Source organism: Crocuta crocuta, unplaced genomic scaffold, assembly GCF_008692635.1.
Source record: "Crocuta crocuta isolate KB4526 unplaced genomic scaffold, BGI_CrCroc_1.0 scaffold270, whole genome shotgun sequence".
Lineage (NCBI taxonomy): Eukaryota > Metazoa > Chordata > Mammalia > Carnivora > Hyaenidae > Crocuta > Crocuta crocuta.
In genome coordinates this window covers 2,117,108-2,139,828 of record NW_027527569.1, presented here as the reverse complement: position 1 = coordinate 2,139,828, position 22,721 = coordinate 2,117,108, and the positions used below count along the sequence as shown (strand labels likewise).

Sequence of the window (22,721 nt, the reverse complement as noted above, 5' to 3'; positions counted from 1 at the left end):
GTGGAACAGATTGCTGGTAAATTGGGCAGAAGGATGGGTATACTCTTGCATGTAGTTTGCATTTGGTCTAATAGAGTAAAAGCCATTTGTAAAGCCTTTTCTTCATTTGTATGAGTAACACATATCTGAAGTGAGAAGTGATTGTGTTATACGGTTAAATTGGTTAGAACCTAATTTTGAATTAAAATTATTTTTAAATTAAAAAAAAATTATTCTGAGAGAGAGAGGGAGTGGGGGAGAGAGTGTGTGTGCATGAGCAGGGTAGGGGCAGAGGAAGAGGGAGAGAGAGAATCTCAAGTGGGTTCCACACCCAGTGAGGAGCCCAATGCAGCCTCAACTTCATGACCCTGAGATCATGACCTGAACTGAAATCAAGAGTTAGACATCAACCAACTGAGTCACCCAGGAACCCCTGAATTAAAATTGTTTTAATGTGAGACCACTTACAGAATTAAATTGTGCTCAATTTATCTTTTTAATACTACTACAGAGATTTTGCAGTTATGCATTTTTTTTTTCTCCAGCAGAACTTTTGTTTGTCAGATTTCTTAATTGGTAGCTGTTACTTCTTGCTTTTCTCTGGGGCCTTCATTAGTTATGCATTCTGAGCTTTTTTGTTTTGTTTTGTTTTTAGATCTCCTTTGGAATTAGGAAGAACTGAGCCACAGCTCATAATGTGAAAACGTTCTAGTGCAAAAAATTAAGAGTTGTTTATTTGGATTTCATATTACTTAGCTGTCAGGGTAATAAGATAGGCATTTAGTGTAAAAACTACTTAGAGATGTTTTGAACACTTGAGTGATTTTATTTTAAAATGCCTGGGTGACTCAGTCAGTTAAGCCTCTGACTTTGGCTCAGGTCATGATCTCATGGTTTGTGAGGTCAAGCCCTGCATTAAGCTCTGTGCTGACAGCTCAGAGCCTGGAGCCTGCTTCAGATTCTGTGTCTCCCTCTCTCTGTGCCCCTGCCCTGCTTGTGCTATCTCTCTCAAAAAGTAAACAAACATTAAAACAATTTTTTTAATGTTACTAACTATAAACATACATTTATAATTTCTTTAAGAGCAAATGCTCTTTGATAGTAAAATAACTTTCTGTCATTTAGTAAATTTGTGTTTAATATACTACTCATCATTAATGTGTTATTTTAACCCTAGCTGATAAGGCTTTTCGAGACATGAAGGTGCTCAAGATGAGTCAGTCTATCATCGTATCTGGAGAATCAGGAGCTGGCAAAACGGAAAATACAAAATTTGTTTTAAGGTGAGGAGTATTTAGCTAACCTGGAATATTTTCGAACAGGTTGATTTTTTAAATATTTTTATTTGTGGTAAAAATACATAGCATAACATATACCAGTTTAACGATTTCTAAGTGTGCAGTTTGGTAGTATTAAATATATTCAGATTGTTGTTCAGCCGATATCCAGAACTTTTTATCTCACAAAACTGAAATTTTGTGCTCATTGAACAACTCCATTTTCCCCTGTCCAGCCCCTGGCAATTACCCTTCAGCTTTCTGCTTCTGTGATTTTGACGACTCTTGATACCTCATATGAGTGAATCATACAGTATTTGTCTTTCTGTGACTGGCTTATTCCACTTACATAATGTTCTCAAATTTTATCCATGTTGTATCATGTGTCACAATTTCCTTTTCAAAATGAATACACCTGTGGTGTATGTATATACCACATTTTGTTTACTCATTCATTCATCAGGGGGCGCTTTGATTATTTCCACGTCTTGGTTGTTAGGAATGAATGTGTTATGAACAAAGAGATACAAATATGTCTTTGATTGAACAGGTTGACTTTGAATACATTTGCATACTTTATTTATTTATTTATTTTTAAAGATTTTATCTTTAAGTAATGTCTGCACCCAGTGTGGGGCTTGAACACACAATCCCCAGATCAAGAGTTGCATGCTCTGCTGTCTGAGTCAGCCAGGTACCCCTTCCATACTTTATGACAAAGTTTGAAATGGTGGGGTCTTGGGGTACCTGGGTGACTTAGTTGGTTAAGTGTCTGGCTCTTGATTTCGGCTCTGGTCATGACTCACGGTTTGTGAGTTTGAGCCCCATCTCGGGTTCTGTGCTGACAGCACAGAGTCTGCTTGGGATATTCTGTCTCTTTCTCTTTCTCTCTGTCTCTCTCTCTCTCCCCCCCACCCTGCCCCTTCCCTGCTTGTGCACTCTGTTTCTCTCTCTCTCTCAAAATATATAAATATACTTAAAAAATAAATAAAGTAAAAGTGAAATGGTGGCCTCTGTCCTTTTAAAAATAGACACCTTATGTGGAAGCTAAGTTACAGATTGCTGAAAACTAGCTCTAACATGTTCTTCTTGTGAGGATCATACAGGAGACCCTGGTTAGGCAAAAGGAAATCTAGGGAATGTTCCTTCAGAATTCAGCCTTTACAGTCTGTTCTCAATATTCCTGCTGTTTGCGTGGTTGAAACCATTTTTACCTTAAGCTTACAACAGTTGACCTTATTTCTGTCTCCCCAAATCCCTCCTCTTAATGTATCTTCTTTGCTGCCACAAATTAAGCTCTGCACTTGGTTGAGAATCATCGCATTATAAATATTGAAGGAACCACGGCACTCATTAGTTCTTTCAGTTTACACATCTAGTGCAGCTTCTTCTAGGACCAGTGCATTCTGAAATCTCACCAGTGTGATTCCTACTGTATTACAGTTTAAAATATTTTTAATGTTTATTTATAAGAAAGAGAGCAAATAGGGGAGGGGTAGAGAGAGAGAGAGAGGGAGACACAGAATATGAAGCAGGCACCAGGCTCTAAGCTGTCAGCACAGAGCCCAATGCGGGACTTGAACTTATGAACCAGGAGATCATGACCTGAGCTGAAGTCGGATGCCTAACGAACTGAGCAACCCAGGCACCCCTACAGTTTTTTGTCAGTTGCTGCGTGGTGGGTTCCTTCTTGAAATTTTGCTGTTTTTTACACAAATGTATGATCTTCAGTTATTTCTGTGAAATTAATTTAGTAGTTTGTTATCGTCTGTTATGTATATGCAATTCTGGCTGAACGAATGCTTCCTAATACTCCTGTAATTCTAAGTTGTTCAGTTTCTTATTCTTTCTCTTCAGTATGTAAGAGTCATGTAGTGAGTCTGTGGTTTATAATACACCTTTGAAAATGAATAAATAATTGAGAAACTGTAAACTTATATTTGTAAATCAAAATTTTAAATCATTAAATTGTAAATCAAAGATTACTTTTTGTTTTGAAAATGCCAGGAAAATGGTTGTTCTGTCATGTTTAATTTTTTGCTAAAATAACAAAAAAAGTGGTAATTTCCTCATTATTCAGTGGCAGAATACCTTATTTTCTCTAGCTATAAAGATTGAATTCGTAGACTGTCACAGATTTGGAATCTTACATAGAAGATGAATATTCCTGTGTAATATGTGGCATATTTAAAATCAAATTGTTGGTTAAAGTCAAAATATTTCCAGAAACAGTTTGAAAAATAATGCTGATTTAGATGGTAAAGGAAATCCAAGTAGAATTTTATATGTTTTAAAAGCTATAACAGAATAGTTGCATTTAAATATAAATTTGTAAATTTTAAATAAATAGTTGTAGTGATGATCAAAGTTTAAATTTTACATGTTTTAAATAATATGAAAATTACAAATACAGTATGTACAATATTATGATCATGTAAATTTTTTATCTTTTATTTTAAACAGATACCTGACTGAATCCTATGGAACAGGTCAAGATATTGATGATAGAATTGTTGAAGGTATTGTTAATTTTTAAAATTCTTATTTTTTACTGTTAGATATGTACTGAAATTAACTTAGGAGAATCCTTTAGGTGGTCTGGAATGTTCTCCCAGAGATCCAAAAGACCCTTCCATTTCCTACAAATATTTACTCACAAATCTTCTCCTTTATTTAATATCTATTGTCTCCCCTCTGACCCCATGTAAGTGCTAACAGGACAGAGATTTTTATATATTACAGTTCCCTGAAATAGTGTCTAATACATGGGATAAGATAATACATATATCTTTTGGATGAATGAAAAATATAGGAAGCTTTCTGGCCTCCTGTTTATTTAGTTGACCCTGTTTTTTGTAAAGAAGGAGAGATGAAAAGGGTTATTTGGAATTAAAAAGTTTTTTGGTGGGAAATCATTTTAATGAATGGGTACAGTTGAAAGGCAGGAGTCTGTAAATTGATTTCCTTAAGGTCAGTGCTTGCATACCGCTTAGAAAGTCTTCTTGTACCTCATTTGGAAATTCCTGTTCTAGTCTACCGCTGTGTTGAATCTGTACCACCCTCCTACATCATAGATTCCTCTGTGGTCTCCCCAGCTAAGCTTTTGCTTCCCTGTAATCTGTCCTCTGTGTGGATATTGGGATGATCTTTTTTACTTTCAATCTTTTAATGACTTCATACGGCTTTAAAGATAAAGCTACAAATCTGTAACATCACTAACAGCACTCTGTGTGGTCTGGCCTCTCTCTCCTCTGCTCTAATTGAATCATGTTTCCTTTGAGTTCTTATCCTTTATTCATGGTGGTCTCTTTGTAGTTTTATCAGGTGTTTTAAGCCTATGTGGACACTCCTTCTCCTTCCTCCTTCCTCATTCTCTGGTATGAGACATTCAGTAAATACTTCAATAATGATGATGAAATTAACATATGTGAGGTGTATTACACATTGTCTGATTTGCTGAAAATCTGTTCCTAATTTAAATCCCTATAGAGTGAGGAAGGTATTATTTTATCCCTACTTTACAGATTAAAAACTAAGAAAGATTTTAAGTAAGTTCCTGAAGAACATCTAGCTCATCAGTTGTGGAAGTGGGATATAAACTCAGGCATCTTAAGAAAAAAAATACAACCCAGGTATCTTAACCTTGTGCTATAGTAAGAGCATATTTTAATACTCTTGGTTATTTTAAAGAAGAATTTCAGTTGGATAAAAATGTATTAAGGGCCTTCTGCGTTCATTCATTTTGCTAAATTATAGCTAGCAGATGTTATGTACGTTTTTTCACAGTCGTGAAATATGCGTGTAGATGAACATAAATTCAACTCTGATAAACATTTTTAAAGTTTGCATCAATCACGTTTTTCATGTTTCTTGATATAATTTTATAGTTTTACTTACAGCTATCACTGTGGTATTGTAACATACCCAGGTTTGAAGATCTAATTAAGTAATGCTTAATTCACAGTAAAGTACCTCACCTTAATAAGGGAATCACCCTTTAAAATTGAATAAATAAAAACAACAAATTATGGATTAATTCAGTAAAATTCTAATTAGTATTCTGATTTGTTTATTTGAGGTACAAATGTGCTTGGGAATTGGAAATAAAACTGGTTTCTTCTGTGACAGTGTAGTGTACAATATGTAATGTGCTGTTGAGAAAAGTTGGAAAGTATTATTCCAAATGTTTCTACAGCTCCTTACTAGAGGATAGTAGATGTTAACTAGAAGAACATACAAATCATTTGATGCTGTCTTCAACTGAAAATTGGTTGTTGGTTTTAGAATGAATATATCAATGACATTACTGAAATTTTCTGATAGGCTCTTATCCTAATTTTGGGTACTTTACTTAGTATATTAAATCCTTCAGCAAAATCTAGTAGATCTCAGTAAAGGAGTTGGGGAGACCTGTAACTGAGTCCCTCTTTTGCCACTAGCCAATCATGTGGCTTTCCATAACTCAGTTGACTTTGTTAGGCCTCAATTTTCTAGCTCATCTGAAAGGTTAGATGTGTATATAAACATTTCTTTCATTTTTACAACTTTGTTACTTTTTTTGGCAAGTGAAACAACTGGAAAGTGATCTTTCAAAGGGTTTGGATACTTGTTAATAAGCTTTCTACTGTGGATAGAATAAGAGAGATGGACTTTAAAAGATTTCATAAGAAATATAGTAATAAGCATCATGAAGCAGTTTTTGAGGTTGCAGATGGAGAAACATGTAAGATTGGCACTAATCTGGTATGTTTATAGGTGAGAGTGATGAGTATAAGAATAGAGTCTAATAAATCTTCTTTAGTCGTGTGTGTGTGTGTGTGTGTGTGTGTGTGTGTGAGAGAGAGAGAGAGATTATAAGAGAAAGGTAATTGGGGCGCCTGGGTGGCTTAGTCGGTTAAGCGTCCGACTTTCGCTTAGGTCATGATCTCACGGTTCATGAGTTCGGGCCCCGCATCGGGCTCTGTGCTGACTGCCAGCTCAGAGCCTGGAGCCTGTTTCAGTCTGTGACTCCCTCTCTCTCTGACCCTCCCCTGCTCATGCTGTCTCTCTCTCTCTCTCCTAGAAATAAATAAAACATAAAAAAAAAATTTAAGAGAAAGATAATTAAAACTTTACATTTGTTCATTGGGAGTTTATTTTTAAGTTTTTTAAATTAAGCTTTTTATTATAATTCCATTATAGTTAACATAAGTGTTATATTAGTTTCAGGTGTACAATATAGTGATTCAGTAATTCTGTACATCCTTTCTCAGTGCTCATCATAAGTGTACTCTTAATCCTATTAAGAAATGCCTATTTCACCCATCCTCTTACCCACTTCCCTTTGATATGCTTTATTTTAAACAAGTACCCTTGGTTAAAGTTTTATTTATTTTTCAGCAAGAACATTTTTTACTTGAAGTATACTTCAGAATACAAGGTTCTAAAAGATATGTATAGGGGCGCCTGGGTGGCTCAGTCAGATAAGCGTCTGACTTTGGCTCAGGTCATGATCTCGCGGTTCATCGGTTCGAACCCCGCATCGGGCTCTGTGCTGACTGCTAGCTCAGAGCCTGGAGCCTGTTTCAGATTCTGTGTCTCCCTCTCTCTCTGACCCTCCCCTGCTCACGCTGTCTCTCTCTCTCTCTCTCTCTCTCTCTCTCTCTCTCTCTCAGATATAAAACAATAAAAACATTTAAAAGATATGTATAAAACGTTTCATTCAAGAAAAATAGAATACACATTTTTCTCAGTACACACAGAAAGAGACATGACACATATTACATATGTGTCACATATTACATATGTGTCACATAAAAAGAGACATGACAAATATTGCAAATTTAAGAAGACTGATAGCATACCAAGTATATTCTGTCATCACAGTGGTGGTACAAAACTAGAGATCAACAATAAAAGGAAGCTGGAAAATCTACATGTAAATACTAAATATTTAATATGTAAATGTTAAAGAACATACTACCACACAAACAGTGGACCAAGTGAGAAATCAAGTGGCAGCTCAAAATAGGTTTCAAAAGAAAAAGGAAACACAATATTCCAAGACTTATGGGATGCAGCAAGAGCAGATATTAGAGTGAAATTTATGCTATAAATGCTTGTATTAAGACAAAAAGTTCAAATTTATAGTTTGCCATTATACCACAAGGACCTAGAAAAAGAAGAAACTTGGCTGAATTTAGTAGAGGAAGGAAAGCACAAAGAAAAGTCAGAAATAAATAGAGATGAGAATAAACAATAACGAAACATTGAAAGTAATGACCAGGGGCGTCTGGGTGGCTCATTCATTTGAGCATCCGACTTCAGCTCAGATCATGATCTTGTAGTTCATGGGTTTAAGCTCCATGTTGGGCTGTGTGCTGACAGCTTAGAACCTGGAGGCTGCTTTGGATTCTGTGTCTCCCTCTCTCTGCTCCCCCCACCCAACACTCTGTCTCTCTCTCTGTGTCAAAAATAAACATAAAAAAAAGTAATGACCAGTTTTTTAAAAAAAAAGTTTGACTTGGAAACCAAAATGAGAAATGTAAAACAGTACAACAGATAACCTTAGAAATATGTAGTGTGATAACAGAATACTATAAACAATTATATACTAACAAATCAGATAACTTAGAAGAAAACCAAAGCACACAAGTTGCTGCAATTGAATCATGAATCTTGAATCCAAGAAATAGGAAATCTTCAACCTATAACAAGAATGAAAGTTGCGTTAGGAATCCAAGATCTCCTAGCACAGAAAAGCTCTAAGACCACATGGCTTCATTGGCAAATTCCTTTTTTTTTTTTTTAATGTTTTATTTATTTCTAGGAGAGAGAGAGAGAGAGACAGTGTGAGCAGGGGAGGGTCAGAGAGAGAGGGAGATACAGACTCTGAAACAGGCTCCAGGCTCTGAGCTGGCAGTCAGCACAGAGCCCGACGCGGGGCTCGAACCCCCGAACCGCGAGATCATGACCTAAGTGAAAGTCGGATGCTTAACCAACTAAGCCACCCAGGCGCCCCTTCGTTGGCAAATTCTATCAAACATTTAAAAAATACTGGCACTCTATATCAAAATCTTACAAATAAAGGAATAAAGGGAACACATTAAAAATCATTCCATGAAGCCAGTACCACCCTGACACCAAAGCAGGATAAAACAGTACTAGAACAATAAAAAAAATTTTTGTTTGTCTGATACAAATAATGTTACTCTGACTTTGTTTTGACATCTGTTTGTATGATAAATGTTTCTCCACCCTGGCACTCTCAATCTGCAGGTGTCTTTAGGTTTAAAATGAGTCTCTTATAGGCTGGGATTTTAAAAACAATTGTTCTGGGGCACCAGGGTGGTTCAGTCGGTTAAGCGTCCGTTTTTGGCTCAGGTCATGATCTCACAGTTGGTGGGTTCGAGCCCTGTGTCGGGCTCTGTGCTGACAGCCAGCTCAGAGCCTGGAGCCTGTTTCAGATTCTGTATCTCCCTCTCTCTCTGACCCTCCCCTGCTCATGCTGCCTCTCTCTCTCTCTCTCAGAAATGAATAAAACATTAAAAAAATTTTTAAAAACACAATTGTTCTGAGGACCTTTTTTAGTCATTCTGTAAACTAATTAGATTTTGTTGGATGTACATGGGAAAATGGTAAATCTGGAGACTTTATTAATATATAAAACATTTTAGGAAAGTCAATACTTTCTTGCTTGTATTTTGTTCACCAGAGGTTTGCTCTTTTCTATATTATAATCACTATTTCTTTAGAAAAGGTTAGTGTACTTATGAAAATCTTATAATTTTTAGGGAGCAATTTTTAAAGTTATAAATTTTGTAACCTAATGACTTTTTAAAATTTAGTCTTTCCCATACCATTTACATTTTATTTTTACATAATTTGAGTAATTTTCCCATCTTTTGTACTTTAGTAGGGACTGAACATAGTAGTTGTCAATAAATATTTGAGGGATTTGACATTACATTTGAATTACTTCATGTTAATATTTTTGAAAACATTTTCTCTATCTCTGTTAATAAGGAAACATACTGTGCATATTGTTTTGCAATTTTCCTTCAGGCTAGTTTTTGATGGAATAATTTTATTTCTTTTTCAACAGCTAATCCGCTCTTAGAAGCCTTTGGAAATGCAAAGACTGTTCGTAACAATAATAGCAGTAGATTTGGAAAATTTGTAGAAATACATTTCAATGAAAAGGTGAGTAAGAGTGTATTTTGGGATGATATGTTTGAGAAGTGTTTTTGTAAAACAAGGGTCTTGATAGCATTGGTGCTGCACTTGAACTCATGGTAAATCCTTTTAAGTTTTTCTCTGTTACTTTAGATAGTGGGGAGAACATAGATATTCATACAACCTTTATAAATATTCTAAGCTTACATGTATTTAGTTATCTGCTTTTCCCCCATTATTTGGTAAATATTATAACCTCTTTGATAGATGAATGCTTAATAGCAAAATAATTTAACATCAGTAGGTTATACTTTCAGACTTTAAATGCAAAAATATATTTTCTCTCTGTTTTGTTTTTCAGAGTTCAGTTGTTGGAGGATTTGTTTCACATTACCTTCTAGAGAAATCTAGGATATGTGTTCAAGGCAAAGAAGAAAGGAATTATCATATCTTTTATAGGTTGTGTGCTGGTGCTTCTGAAGATATTAGGGAAAAATTTCATCTGAGCTCCCCAGATAATTTTCGGGTAGGTTGGATGAAAATAACTATATACAGTTTTTGTGAACAGAATTGCCTTCAATTCTAAAACTTATGGTGAATTTTGATTTCTATTTGTATGTAACTTATATTAAATCCAGTGTAACATGATAAAATGTAGATCTCTAATGAGATTTACTGCTGAATTTATGATATAACACTATGAGGAGATATGAAATGGTATAGATAAAAGGATAGATATGAAACCACTTATCAATTTAAACTCAATAAGAAATTTATAATAGTTCTGTAATGCTAACTTTAAAGTTACCTTTGACTTATTTAAAAAAAAAGTTTTACCACTGAATTAATAAAGGACCCATGATTGTCTCCCTTAATTCAACAGCAAATATTTATTAAATTTATTTTTTTATGTTATTTATTTTTGAGAGAGAGAAAGACGGAGTGTGAGCAGAGGAAGGATAGAGAGAAAGAGGGAGACACAGAATCCAAAGCAGGATCCAGGCTCTGAGTTGTCAGCATAGAGCCCAGTGCGGGGCTCGAACTCATAGATTGTGAGATCATGACCCGAGCCAAAGTCGACCCTTAAGCAACTGAGCCACTCAGGCACCCCTCAACAGCAAATATTGCTTGCCTGCTGGGTATCAGGCATTGTGCCTCAGTGAAAAAGATGAGCAGTTACTGCTCATGAGCAATTTAGAATCTGGTTGGAAACATGCACACGCACAAACACACACAGTCTGACTGATAGGTTGAATGATAAGAAAGAGATACTCATAGGATGCTGGGGATTTTGGAAAAGCTTACAGAAATAACTGATGCTTGATCAGAATCTTGAAAGGTTTTCAGATATTAGCTAGGGGAAGAAAGATGCAAAGCATATTCCAAGTAGGTGCAAAAAGATGAACAAAGAAAGACAAGAAAGAGCTTAAAGAGTATGGCAGGAAGTGGTGGGAAATTAGGTTAGAGAATTTGGTCTTACTTCTATAGTTAATAAGAAGCTATTGAAGAGATTTAAGTAGAAAGTTGGATATTAGGTCTATACTTACTTCTGGCTTTAATATGGAGGGTGGCTTTAAGGGGATATGGGAGGGGGATGGATGAAAATTGCAACTATGGGTGAATTGGTTGGTAACCTATGGTTATAGATGAAGTAAGTTGCTTAGTGCCTGAATTTGGTTTAGCAATGGGAAGGTTATAGAGGAGAGGGTGTGTAAAATATTAGGAGGTAAAATTGATAGGACTTGGAGAATGAGTATGGTAGGGAAAAGGAGGGGTCTAGAGTAATTTTCTACATTTGACTAGGGTAACTGAGTAGGTGTAAATATTAAACAATGGCCAGATGGAAGATTGGTGGCATATAGGATGAGTTTAGTTTTGGAACCTATGGATCATCTAAGGGGAGAAGATGAGAAGACAGTTGGTCTTCTGATCTGAAGATCATTGTTGGTGCTGTAGTGATAGGTTTGGGAGATGTCAGAACTCTGGTAGTAGTTAAAATTATGACCATGAGTACATGAGATTGTGCAGAGAGATTTTATGATGTAGAGAAGCAGGTGCCAGATCCAGACTCTGGAGTTGAAGAGTATGAGCAGTGAAGAGTTGCCCAGGAAAGAAAGCCCAAGTGGAGATGTGACAGAAGAACAAGGAAAATCACAAGTGCCAAGAATCACAAGTCAGTACAGTTTCAAGAAGTGGTGACTGGGGATGGTTAACGTAATTTACAGATTTGCAGCCAGGAAACTGTGTCCCTGTGTGGAGTATGTGGGAATTACGGGAATAGATAAGGAATGCAGTTTGAACAAAGTTCTTCAGGTGATTCTGAGAGTCCTCTTTGGGCAGGAGTCTTCCACTTGAGAATTGTGACACATATTTAACTATTATTCTGTGTGTGTCTGTGTGTTTGCAGTTCAGCTTTTCTTTATTATTTTGGTCAGTTTCTTTTAATATGTATTTGGAAAATTTTAAACTACTGTTTTAAAATGCCTTCCTTAAACTGCCTCTATTTATATGCTTCTACAATGTCCCACCTTCTCTAGATCTCATCAGGTTAATTGGAATATGAAGTTAGTTGCCCAGAGTATCTTCATAAAGGTAGAAGAGGTATTTCTCTACAATGATTTTTAGAAAAGGATTGTAAGTTACTATGAATCATACGAAATTTAATAAAGATGATGTGGCTTTGTTGACATTGAGTCAATGATAAGGTAATGTGACCATTCTTGTCTTACTTCAGCATTTCTTTCTATTTGGAGGCCTGCGAGCATATTGTTTTTGCGTGTCTCAGACTGTATAGCCTTTTCTGGCACAACGGCAGGCATCCTAGGAAGGCAGCTACTGAAATTCTTTATTAGGTCAGAAAGTTTCCTGCCTTTAAAATTACTGCCTTTTAAAAATAGGAAAGCTTTGGGGCACCTGGGTGGCTTAGTCGGTTAAGCGTCCGACTTTCGCTTAGGTCATGATCTCGCGGTTTCAGTCTGTTTCAGTCTGTGACTCCCTCTCTCTCTGACCCTCCCCTGCTCGTGCTGTCTCTCTCTCTGTCTCTCTCCTAGAAATAAATAAAACATTAAAAAAAAATTAAAAAAAAAATAAAAATAGGAAAGCTTTAATGGTATTGATTTTTATATTAATTATTTAATCTACTTTCAGGAATTAGGATTTTCAACATCCCTGGTTTGATTAGTAGGAGTAAAATGTTTATAATATATGGCAGTATCAATTGTAATTGAAAAATTAAATGATATTCAGGTTATATTTAAAAATTATCCTTTTGGTTACCCTTGTTTGATAAATTGTGTTTTCTTCTGTATTATTTTCATGTGAATCATATTTATTTTAAATTATTAAAAAATTTTTTCCTAGTATTTAAACCGAGGCTGCACGAGATACTTTGCTAACAAAGAAACTGACAAACAGATTTTACAGAACCGAAAAAGTCCTGAGGTATAGTAGACTATTTTTTTTAAATTAAAATCTTTAATACAAAAAAAAATCATACTGAAAGATATATTTTTTATTTTGGAGCCAAAATCACATTTCTTACTTTTAGGCTTATACTTTAAAAACTAAATGCTCATTCAAGTCTCTCTCATGGTGTAGAGCTCTTCGCCTCTGTTGATGTCTACAGAAGCTACACATTTTGGTTCTTCTTAGTTAGGCCTCAACACACTGCTCTCCTCTTGTTCTTTTTCCATACGTGAGGGTATTAAATTGCCCAAGAATTATCCTTTGCTAACATTTTTGAAACTTATTCTCATATTACCCACTTAGGATTAAGTGTAAAATATGTCCTTCATAAGTTATTTTCTACTTTAAGGCTGAAGTAAGCTTTGAACTAGACATTAAATAGGGTAAGCATTCTTGTGAACTAATGCTTACATATTACTGTATTTCTCTTTAAAACATTATATTTCTATAATATTTATGTATAGGTGTTACTGAATTATATTTCTAAGAGTAATTGTAAATAATTATGCTGTTAATTATTATTTTAAAAATATTAAATCTTTAATCTAAAAATCTACAACTTAGAAATTTTAATTTGTAATGTTCAAGTAATAAGTGGTATTAAGTTATATCTAATCAAGGAGCTTAAATTATGAAATACTGAGTCAGCATTAATTATAGGGACTCATTCATTTTGCCTTTATTAATTTTGTTGAAAGATTTATATTGAATAGTTGTACAAGGTTTTATTATATGCAGGTTTTAGGTGTGAATCATATGTGTTTGGTTCTTTTCAAAATGAGTGAGATGAATAATGTGTCAAATAGTCGTAGAAAAGAACAGAAAGCAAATAAAAATTCCCATTATTTTGAATTCTAAGCTAATGAGTACAGTTAGTTTTTGTTTAAGCTGACATTTTATTTATCATTTTAGACATAACTATCCAAATTAAAAATTGTAAACTTTATGTGACCTTCATGGTTGGTACTTTAAGAAGTTACTTTAGGGGCGCCTGGGTGGCTTAGTTGGTTAAGCGTCCGACTTTCGCTTAGGTCATGATCTCACGGTTCGTGGGTTTGAGCCCCACGTCGGGCTCTGTGCTGACTGCCAGCTCAGAGCCTGGAGGCTGTTTCAGTCTGTGACTCCCTCTCTCTCTGACCCTCCCCTGCTCACACTGTCTCTCTCTCTCTGTCTCCTAGAAATAAATAAAACGTTTAAAAAAAAATTAAAAAAAAAAAAAAGTTACTTTAGTTTATTATGGATTCTTCTTTTGTCATGATAACCTGTATTTTTATAAGCCATTATCAAATACAGAAATAGTATTCTTTCCACTAAGATAATGGAAACATTTACCGACTGGGATAATGCAGCTGTCCTCAGGGAAAAAGATGTGTATCTAAATGTGATCTTTAACATGGAAAAAACAGAGTAGAGAGGGAAGAAAACTGGATTTTAGTCTCCAAAGAGTAACATGTACTCTTGGTACTCTGCTAAGAAACAAAATGTACTCTTTGTGATTTTAGAGTCAGCATACTTTGTTAGGTATTTTACTCATATTATTGAGTGTATATATAAAAATATATAAGTGAATAATGGATTAACATGTTTGAATTACTTTTTATGTCTTCTTTATCAGGAGGATGAGGTGATCATTTTGACTAATTGGAATCCTTTCCCTAGTTCCATTTGAGTGTCTAAGCTGTGTGCAGTTTTTAGGAGAGTGCAGTATTTTTAGTCTGCCATAAGAGCAATATATTCCTTAACATTTGATTAGAAATAGTTTTTAAATGAAGTAACGATTCAGTGGCAAGACTAAAAATTCTGCATGTTCTGTGTTATTTATTAACTTTGGCTGCATGTGATCATTTCCTTTGCTTCTTCCAAGAATAAAATTAAATTTCTTTTTATCTAGACATTTTCCAGAAATTTCACCCAAGCATAATTAAGCAATTTAAAGAATTCTGTGGAAAGATAATCCCAACTTTAGCTGGGAAGCAATCGGCAACTGGGAGGAAAAAAGTCTCCTAGAAGTGTCTTTAATGGGCAGTTAATTCTGATGCTGTTACTTAATGTTTAATTTTATCTGTTCATTGTCAAGTTCTGGAAAATTCCTAGTCCAGTCACTTTTATTCTGCAAGCCTAACTTTCTTATTCCTTTTTCTGAGCTTTTTAATAAGTTCTAACAAATGAATACTTTAGATGTAAATTCTTTTAAGAGAAAAAGCATATTTTTTCTTTATTTTTTCTGAAATGTGAGAATAAGTTCTTAGTGTAAGCACAATGCTTATTAATACACTTTACCTCATATGTGCTTATCCAGAAAGATTTAAAAAGTGAGTTTTAGGCCATGAAAATTTTTATTGGTCTGTCCATTATTTACTACTGCTGAATATTGGTGCAGTTGATGGCACTTAACCTAAAGGAGTATAATGCTAAGTGTTAGATTTGAATTTTTATTATAATTTTATTATACCTTAGTTCTTTTTGACTTCTGGATTAAGGTTGATTCCTTTCAACCACTGATATATATCCTTCTTTTTCACTCATTTTATATTTTTATTTAACATATCCTAACATTATAATACCTTAGAGCTAAAATTGTAGTTTAGTTGGAAAACATCTCATTCCATTTTTTACTGATTTTTATTGAGATAATTTTAGATTCACAGGAAGTTGAAAGAAATAATACAGAGAGATCCTGTGTATATTTTGCTCAGTCATTTAGTTTTTGAATTGTTAGAATAGTAAAGTTTTATCATTGACATATTTGATTTTTGCATGTTATATATAGTGCATTAATAGACCTTGTGTAGTGGTTTTAATACACTTAAGAAAAGAGCAATTAATTGATATCTTTTTGTTTTGTAGTATCTTAAGGCAGGTTCCTTGAAAGATCCTCTGTTAGATGACCATGGAGATTTTATTAGAATGTGCACAGCCATGAAAAAGATTGGCTTGGATGATGAAGAAAAGCTTGATCTGTTCCGGGTAGTAGCTGGTGTCCTACATCTTGGAAATATTGATTTTGAGGAAGCTGGCAGCACCTCAGGTTTGTTTGTTTGTGGTTGTTTTATTTTAAAGGGGAATGAAATTAGAAGCACTGTTATTTCTTTGTCCTATGTAAATTCAGTCTGTTTGTGTACAGGTTTTTTAGTATCCTAAAATTTCTAGAATATATTGTGTAAGATTTATGTGATAAATCTTAGAAATGAAAGATGCTGCATTATTAGTCATTTTGAGCTCTGTTTTGAACAAGTCAGTGATACTGAGGGGGAATAAACTCATTTTATGAAGGATAAGTAACCGTGACCAGCAGGGTCATATTTAGTTAAATTTTTTGACTGATAATTCTACTTTTCCAGTATGTGCACAGCATAATTCTCTACTACTTATTAAGGTATTTTAACATTTTTCTGATTTATTGATATAAACTTGGATCAGTTAATTAGGGCAACTGAACATGTACAAGCCCGTATACTTTATTATTTGGAAATGAAAATAGGTTATACTTTATGCAAATTAAAAAGAACATGTTTATGCCTTCATGATAGCAACTTTTCAACTCCAGTGTTTCTACATAAACAGTAAGGCTTTTTATATAATCTTAAGTTTGATCCATGAATACAGGGGTTGGAAAACTGTGACCCATGGCCAAATTTGACCGGCTGCCTGTTTTTGCAAACAAAGTGTTGTTAGAACAAAGCCACACCCTTTCATTTGAGCCTTGTCTGTGCCAGCTGTTGTGCTACAGCGGCAGAGTTTGGTAGTTGTGACAGAAACTGTATGGCTGGCAAAGCCTAAGATATGACACTTAAGAGAAAAAAGACTGTTGACTCCTGTATAAATACATTATTAAAATATTTTATAGTGAAAATGAGTTTAAAAATTGAAAGCACTATTTAATATATTAAATATACCATATTTAATATAGTAGTCAAAACATGGGCTTTAGTGTCAGATCCCAGAAGCTCTCCAACTCTTTTTTTCTTCATTTGTAAACAGTTCATGAGAAGTACTTTCCATGAGAAGTAATATTCCATTCTGTGGATATACCACATTTTATTTATCCGTTGACCATTTGAAGAACCTTTGGATTGTTTCTACCTTTGGCTCTTATGAATAATGCTGCTAAAAACATTCTTGTTCATGTTTTTGTGTGGACATATGTATTTATTTCTCTTGGGTATATGCCCCGGAGTGGAATTGCCGTCATATGGTAACTCTGTGCTTAACCTTTTGAGGAACTGTCAGACTGCTTAAAGTAGCTATATTCATTTCAGATTCTCATCAACAACGTGTGGAGTTTCCTGTTTCTCCATATCCTCACGAACAGTCTGATTATAGACATCCTAGTGTGTGTGAAGTGTTTATTTGCATTTTTCTGAAGGCTCATGAGATTCAGCATTTTTTCATGTCTTTATTGACCATTTGTATCTCTTTTTTGGAGAAATTTCTGTTTAGATCATTTGCCCATTAATTGGGTTTTCCTTAAAAAAATTTTTTTTAACGTTTATATATTTTGAAGGAGAGAGAGAGACAGACAGACAGAGCATGAGCAGGGGAGGGGCAGAGAGAGGAGACACAGAATCCTAAGCAGCCTCCAGGCTCTGAGCCTGACACAGGGCTCAAACCCATGAGCCATGAGCCCATGCATGACTTGAGCCCAAGTTGGATGCTTAACCAACTGAGCCATCCAGGCATCCCAATTGGGCTGTCTTTTATTGTCAAGTTGTAAGAGGTTTTTTTTTTTTATTTTAATGCTTATTTTGAGAGAAAATGGGAGTAGGGAAGTAGAATGGGAGTAGGGAAGGGGCAGAGATGGGGGGATCTAGAGCTCTGAAGCAGGCTCCAGGCTCTGAGCTTTGAGCTGTCAGCACAGTGCCTGATGTGGGGCTCGAACCCATGAACAGTGAGATCATGACTTAGCTGAAGTCGGACACTTTGACTGAGCCACCCAGGCGCCCCCATCAAGTTGTAAGAGTTTTTTAAAATATATATCCCAGATACAAGTTCCTTATCAGATACATAATTTGTAAATATTTTCTCTAAATCTATGGGTTGTCCTTTGAATTTTTGGGTAGTGTTCTTTGAAACACAAAAGTTTTTCATTTTTATTATTATTTTATTTTATTTATTTTTTTTTTTTGAAGGAAAGGGAATGTGAGCAAGGGAGGGACAGAGGGCAAAGAAGAGAGAGAATCTTAGGCAGGCTCCACACCCAGTGCAGACCCTGACACGGGCTTACCTCACCACTGTGAGATCATGACCTGAGCTGAAATATAGAGTTGGACGCTTAACAACAGAACCACCCAGGCACCCCAAAAGTTTTTCATTTTGATGAAGTCTGATTTCTCTGAATTTTCTTCTGTTGCTTGTGCTCTTGGTGCCATATCTAAGAAACTGTTACCTGTTTCAAGATGATGAGGGTTTATGTCTGTATATTCTTCAAAAAGTTTAATAGTTTTAGCTCTTAATTTAGGTCTTATTTATGGTGTGAAGCAGGGGTCCAACTTAGTTCTTTTGCTTGTGGGTATTCAGTTGTCTCAGTGCCATTTCTGAAAAAGCTGTTTTTGTCCCCGTTGAGTTATCCTGACAACCCCTTATTCATATAGAGTCTCATGATCTATTTCTCCTGAGACCAATCTATTACATTGGTTTACTAATTAGTTTACTAATTTGTCATGATAAATTTCTTATGATTTTCACAAATCCTTTATAGTTTGAAATTAGTCTTCAGATGAAATAGTTATAAAAATCAAGCCTTAACTATTAGTAAAATGTTCATTTTCAGAATATTAGTTGTAGTAATAAAAATAATAATAGTTAACCTTTATATAGTGCTTGCTGTATATCAAGTACTATTCCAAGAACTTCATATATGTAACCTCATTAATCTCTATAACAACCTTATTAGCTAAGTATAGTTTGTCAACTATGTAAACAGATGACAAAACTGAGCACAGAGAGAATAAGTAACTTGTTCAGGGTAACACAGCTAATGAGTCTTACAGCCATATCAGTGCAGAGGCACATTGCAGTATAGTGTCTTTCTATATAATGCTTTTTAGAACAGCCTCCATAACTAGAAATCTATGGATATAATGTATAGGTAATAGCAGTTGCCTTCTCACAGTCTTCCTCTTTCCCAAACAACATAAGCACATGCATATGTATGCATGTGTACACACACACACACACACAAAACCTCATATGTTGACAGATATCTACACTGACCTACTGAAGTGCCAACATTTGCCATTATAATTACTTCTTAAAGTTTTCAAGAGTCATCTGAATTTTAATGATAAGGTACTATATTTCTCTGGAGATTTACAAGGATTATAATCTATCATTAGTATATTTTGATTGCAGGGTCATAAAAATGAAACAGTGGCAGGTTAATAGTGATGAGCAAAAGAATTGTATCATGGACTGCCTCAAGTGAGGGTCTCCCACTGACCTTGGCAGGATGAGTGTCTAACAAAGGTGGTGAAAAAGTGAGGTGAAATTATAAGTAACAAATAAGCCTGGTCTACTCCATAGATTTGTATGTGAAGTCTACTTCTAAGAAATGGATCTTGAAAATCTAGTTTATATAATGTCTTTTAATTTCACATTTAAATGTATTTTCATTAGGTGGTTGTAATCTGAAGAATAAATCTACTCAGGCACTGGAATATTGTGCTGAATTACTGGGCTTAGATCAAGATGATCTTCGTGTAAGTTTAACTACAAGAGTCATGTTAACAACAGCAGGGGGCACCAAAGGAACAGTTATAAAGTAAGTTCCTTAACTCCTTACTCTGTAAAAATACTGCCTTGTAGTTTGTCAAGGAAAAATCTTTCTGTGAGAACACTTAAAGATTTAAACACTGATCTTTTGACTGATTTATTCTTTTCATTATAATGTTCTAAAACATGTGCTTGATAATTAGAATTCTGTGCATCTCACTGCAGTAATCTACTATATAAATAAATGCTGACCTCCATAGCCTTAAAGTTGTTCTCTACAGCTAGATGTGCTGCATGGCACAGATTTGAAGTTTATAAGGTAAGAGTGGTTTACTTTTGTACAATTACAAAACTATGAGTTGATTATGTTCATCAGTATTTGTTTTAGGCAATGTTTTTTCAGTTTTTCAGGATAGCTGGGGTGTTTTTTTTTTGAGCTATAACTCATTCTTTTAAAGTGTACATTTAGTATTTTCTAGTATTCTGTACAAGCTTGTGCAACCATCACCATTATTTAGTTTCAGAAGGCAATAGACCATTTTACTTTAAAAGTGATTTTTCCTTGCAGATACCATGTTCTATTAGAAAAACTCATTTTTTTAGCTTTTTAAAATGTTTATTTATAATGTGATGGAGAGAGAGAATCCCAAACAGGCCCAGCAACTATCAGTGTGGAGCCCTACATGGGGTTTGATCTCACGAACTGTGAGATCATGACCTGAGCCAAAATCAGGAGGCAGACACTCAACTGGCTGAGCCACCCAGGCACCACTGTTCTAAACTTATTAAGTAGAACTCACTTTAGTAAAATGCTCAGCAAATGGAATTTCCCCTTACCTCTCAGATTCTTCATTTAGAGGAAATTGCGAAAGACAAGAAAATAAGACCCTAACCAGAATTTCTGAAATCTGTAACCAAGAACCTCTAGGTTGTGTTTGGGTATCTGTACACTTTTGGCTCACTGTTCTATGTTTTAGACATTTCTGTTTTTGCTACACAAAATAAAATCGACATTCAGCCATCACTCTGGGGGCACTGTAAGATCTTCATTTGTGAGGGGAAAAAGTCAGACCCTCTCTCCCTTGCTAAAAATAAGGCAGGGGGTGAGTTTTCATGACATATTTCAGGAAGCTTTTCAACAAATTAAACCAAGAAGGATCTAAAAACAAACTTTTAGCCACTGAAAAAATTTGGTAGCTCTTACACTTTGGGAAACATTAGCAAGATATGGTTAAGCTGGATTATTTGCTAAGCTGATTCCAAATTATTATAAAGAAAACCTTAGCAAGGAGGATGTATATAGTAGTGGCATACAGTTGCTTGGTTCCTTAGAGATATTTCTGGGGTTCATGGAAAGTCTAGATAAAACACAGGTTTGTGACTTTCAGGTAGCATTTCCTCCATCTCCCCTTTGTTCCAAAGCAGTTCTTTTGTATGTTCTATATATGGAGTGCTCACACAGGCCTCACTTAGGAAAGGGTTCTGTTGCAGGAAGTGTAAGTTGGAAAACCGGTTTAGAAGGGATTCGAGTATCAGCCTGACCAGACAGACTTTATTTAAGTTTACTTCCAAATTTGACAATTTTTCTGGTGCTCCTGTGGTGCCTCATACTTAACCTGTATGATAGAATTTAGCATGGTGTTTGAAAATTCACTTCTGTGGTATTTCTTAATCAGACTATAACTTTCTGGAGGAAGAGGACTGTGTGCCTATATCTGTGACATCAAATACTGTAATACCATGTAGTTACTTACGTTACATAGTAGAATTGGATGGTCTGGAGTTTAAGATGCAAGCATTTCTTCCCAAACAGTGTTAAACAAGGTGCCAAACTTTAGTTAGCCTGATTTAAACAGTTTATTTTGCGTTTAAAGAAAGTCAAAAGGAAGATTATTCCTCTGAATGATTTTTTAAAATATATTCAGCATGTATAGGTAAGTATATATTAAGGTAATCAGTTTTTTGAGCCTAAACTTCTTTTTACTCACTAATACATTTTTTATCTATCTGTAGACAATTTCTGTAGTTCTTCTTTTAGTTATGCTTCTAGCCTCATTTATCTGTGTCTATTCACAAATGACCTTTTGTAGCTAATTATTTTGTTCTTCACAGTGAATGTGTTTAGATACTCTTTGATCTTGGGTGTCTGGCATTATCTTCACAAATGTTACTGTAAAGAATTCTCATTGGCATAGTCTTCTTTTATAGGGTACCCTTGAAAGTGGAGCAAGCAAACAATGCTCGTGATGCCTTGGCAAAGACTGTCTATAGCCATCTGTTTGATCATGTGGTCAACAGAGTAAATCAGTGTTTTCCTTTTGAAACATCATCTTATTTTATTGGAGTCCTAGATATTGCTGGTTTTGGTAAGTATGGTTTTGTTTGCAAATTTGTATTGTTTTTTATTCAGTTTTTCACATATATCTAAAATTTTTAAAAAGTTTTTTCCCTTGCAATACCTTTCACTTGATGTATTTGCAGTTATATGCCCATACCTACACATCATTTCATAATGTGATTTAATTAGGAAGCTGATGTTTAACAAAAGGAAAAACTCATAGGTTTTGGTCACAGTAATGCTAATACTAAAACATGTTGATTTAAACCATTATAGTTAGGAGATGTCTCTATACTGTTAGATGAATGCAACTGAATAATGGTGAAGTCTTGAGTCCTACTAATAAAGAGTATTAAGTCATTAAAACCACTGACCTACAATGTAGTGCTGGATACAAATTGACCTAACATATAAGCCAAACTCATTGCAATGTGTAGAAATTCATCACTCTTGTTGTTAACAGATCTCTGTTTCCAGTAAATTTCCACAAAATGAATAAATGTGTATATTAAAGATATATATAATTACATAATATAAATATAAATACATATTTAAGGTATTATATATTAATTTATATTCAAGATAACTGTTTGAGAACAGCCACGGAGCTGTGCAAACAGAAATGAAATTAATTACTAACATCTGAGAGTCAGATGTGTTATTGTGAATGACTGTTTTGTAAAAGTCTCCAAGTAAATCAGACCATTTTCTGTATTCGGCTTTATCAGTATAAGTGTTCCTCCTGGCTATGTAGGGGTAGTGTTTTCCTTCTGTGTAGTTTGTTTGCTTTTGCCAAG

At 34.8% G+C, this 22,721-nt stretch overlaps 1 protein-coding gene across 3 annotated transcripts in view; it reads left to right on the top strand.

Annotated features, from left to right (window-relative positions):
* MYO6 (myosin VI) overlaps positions 1-22,721 on the top strand; it is a 142,696-nt gene that overhangs the window by 70,542 nt on the left and 49,433 nt on the right. For all 3 annotated transcript variants that reach the window (XM_077770181.1, XM_077770167.1, XM_077770175.1), the window contains exons 6-13: positions 1,157-1,262; positions 3,720-3,775; positions 9,340-9,437; positions 9,772-9,936; positions 12,771-12,851; positions 15,723-15,903; positions 19,491-19,635; positions 21,795-21,952. In XM_077770181.1, the coding sequence (XP_077626307.1) occupies positions 1,157-1,262; positions 3,720-3,775; positions 9,340-9,437; positions 9,772-9,936; positions 12,771-12,851; positions 15,723-15,903; positions 19,491-19,635; positions 21,795-21,952 (990 nt within the window). The remainder of the gene's footprint in view (positions 1-1,156; positions 1,263-3,719; positions 3,776-9,339; positions 9,438-9,771; positions 9,937-12,770; positions 12,852-15,722; positions 15,904-19,490; positions 19,636-21,794; positions 21,953-22,721) is intronic.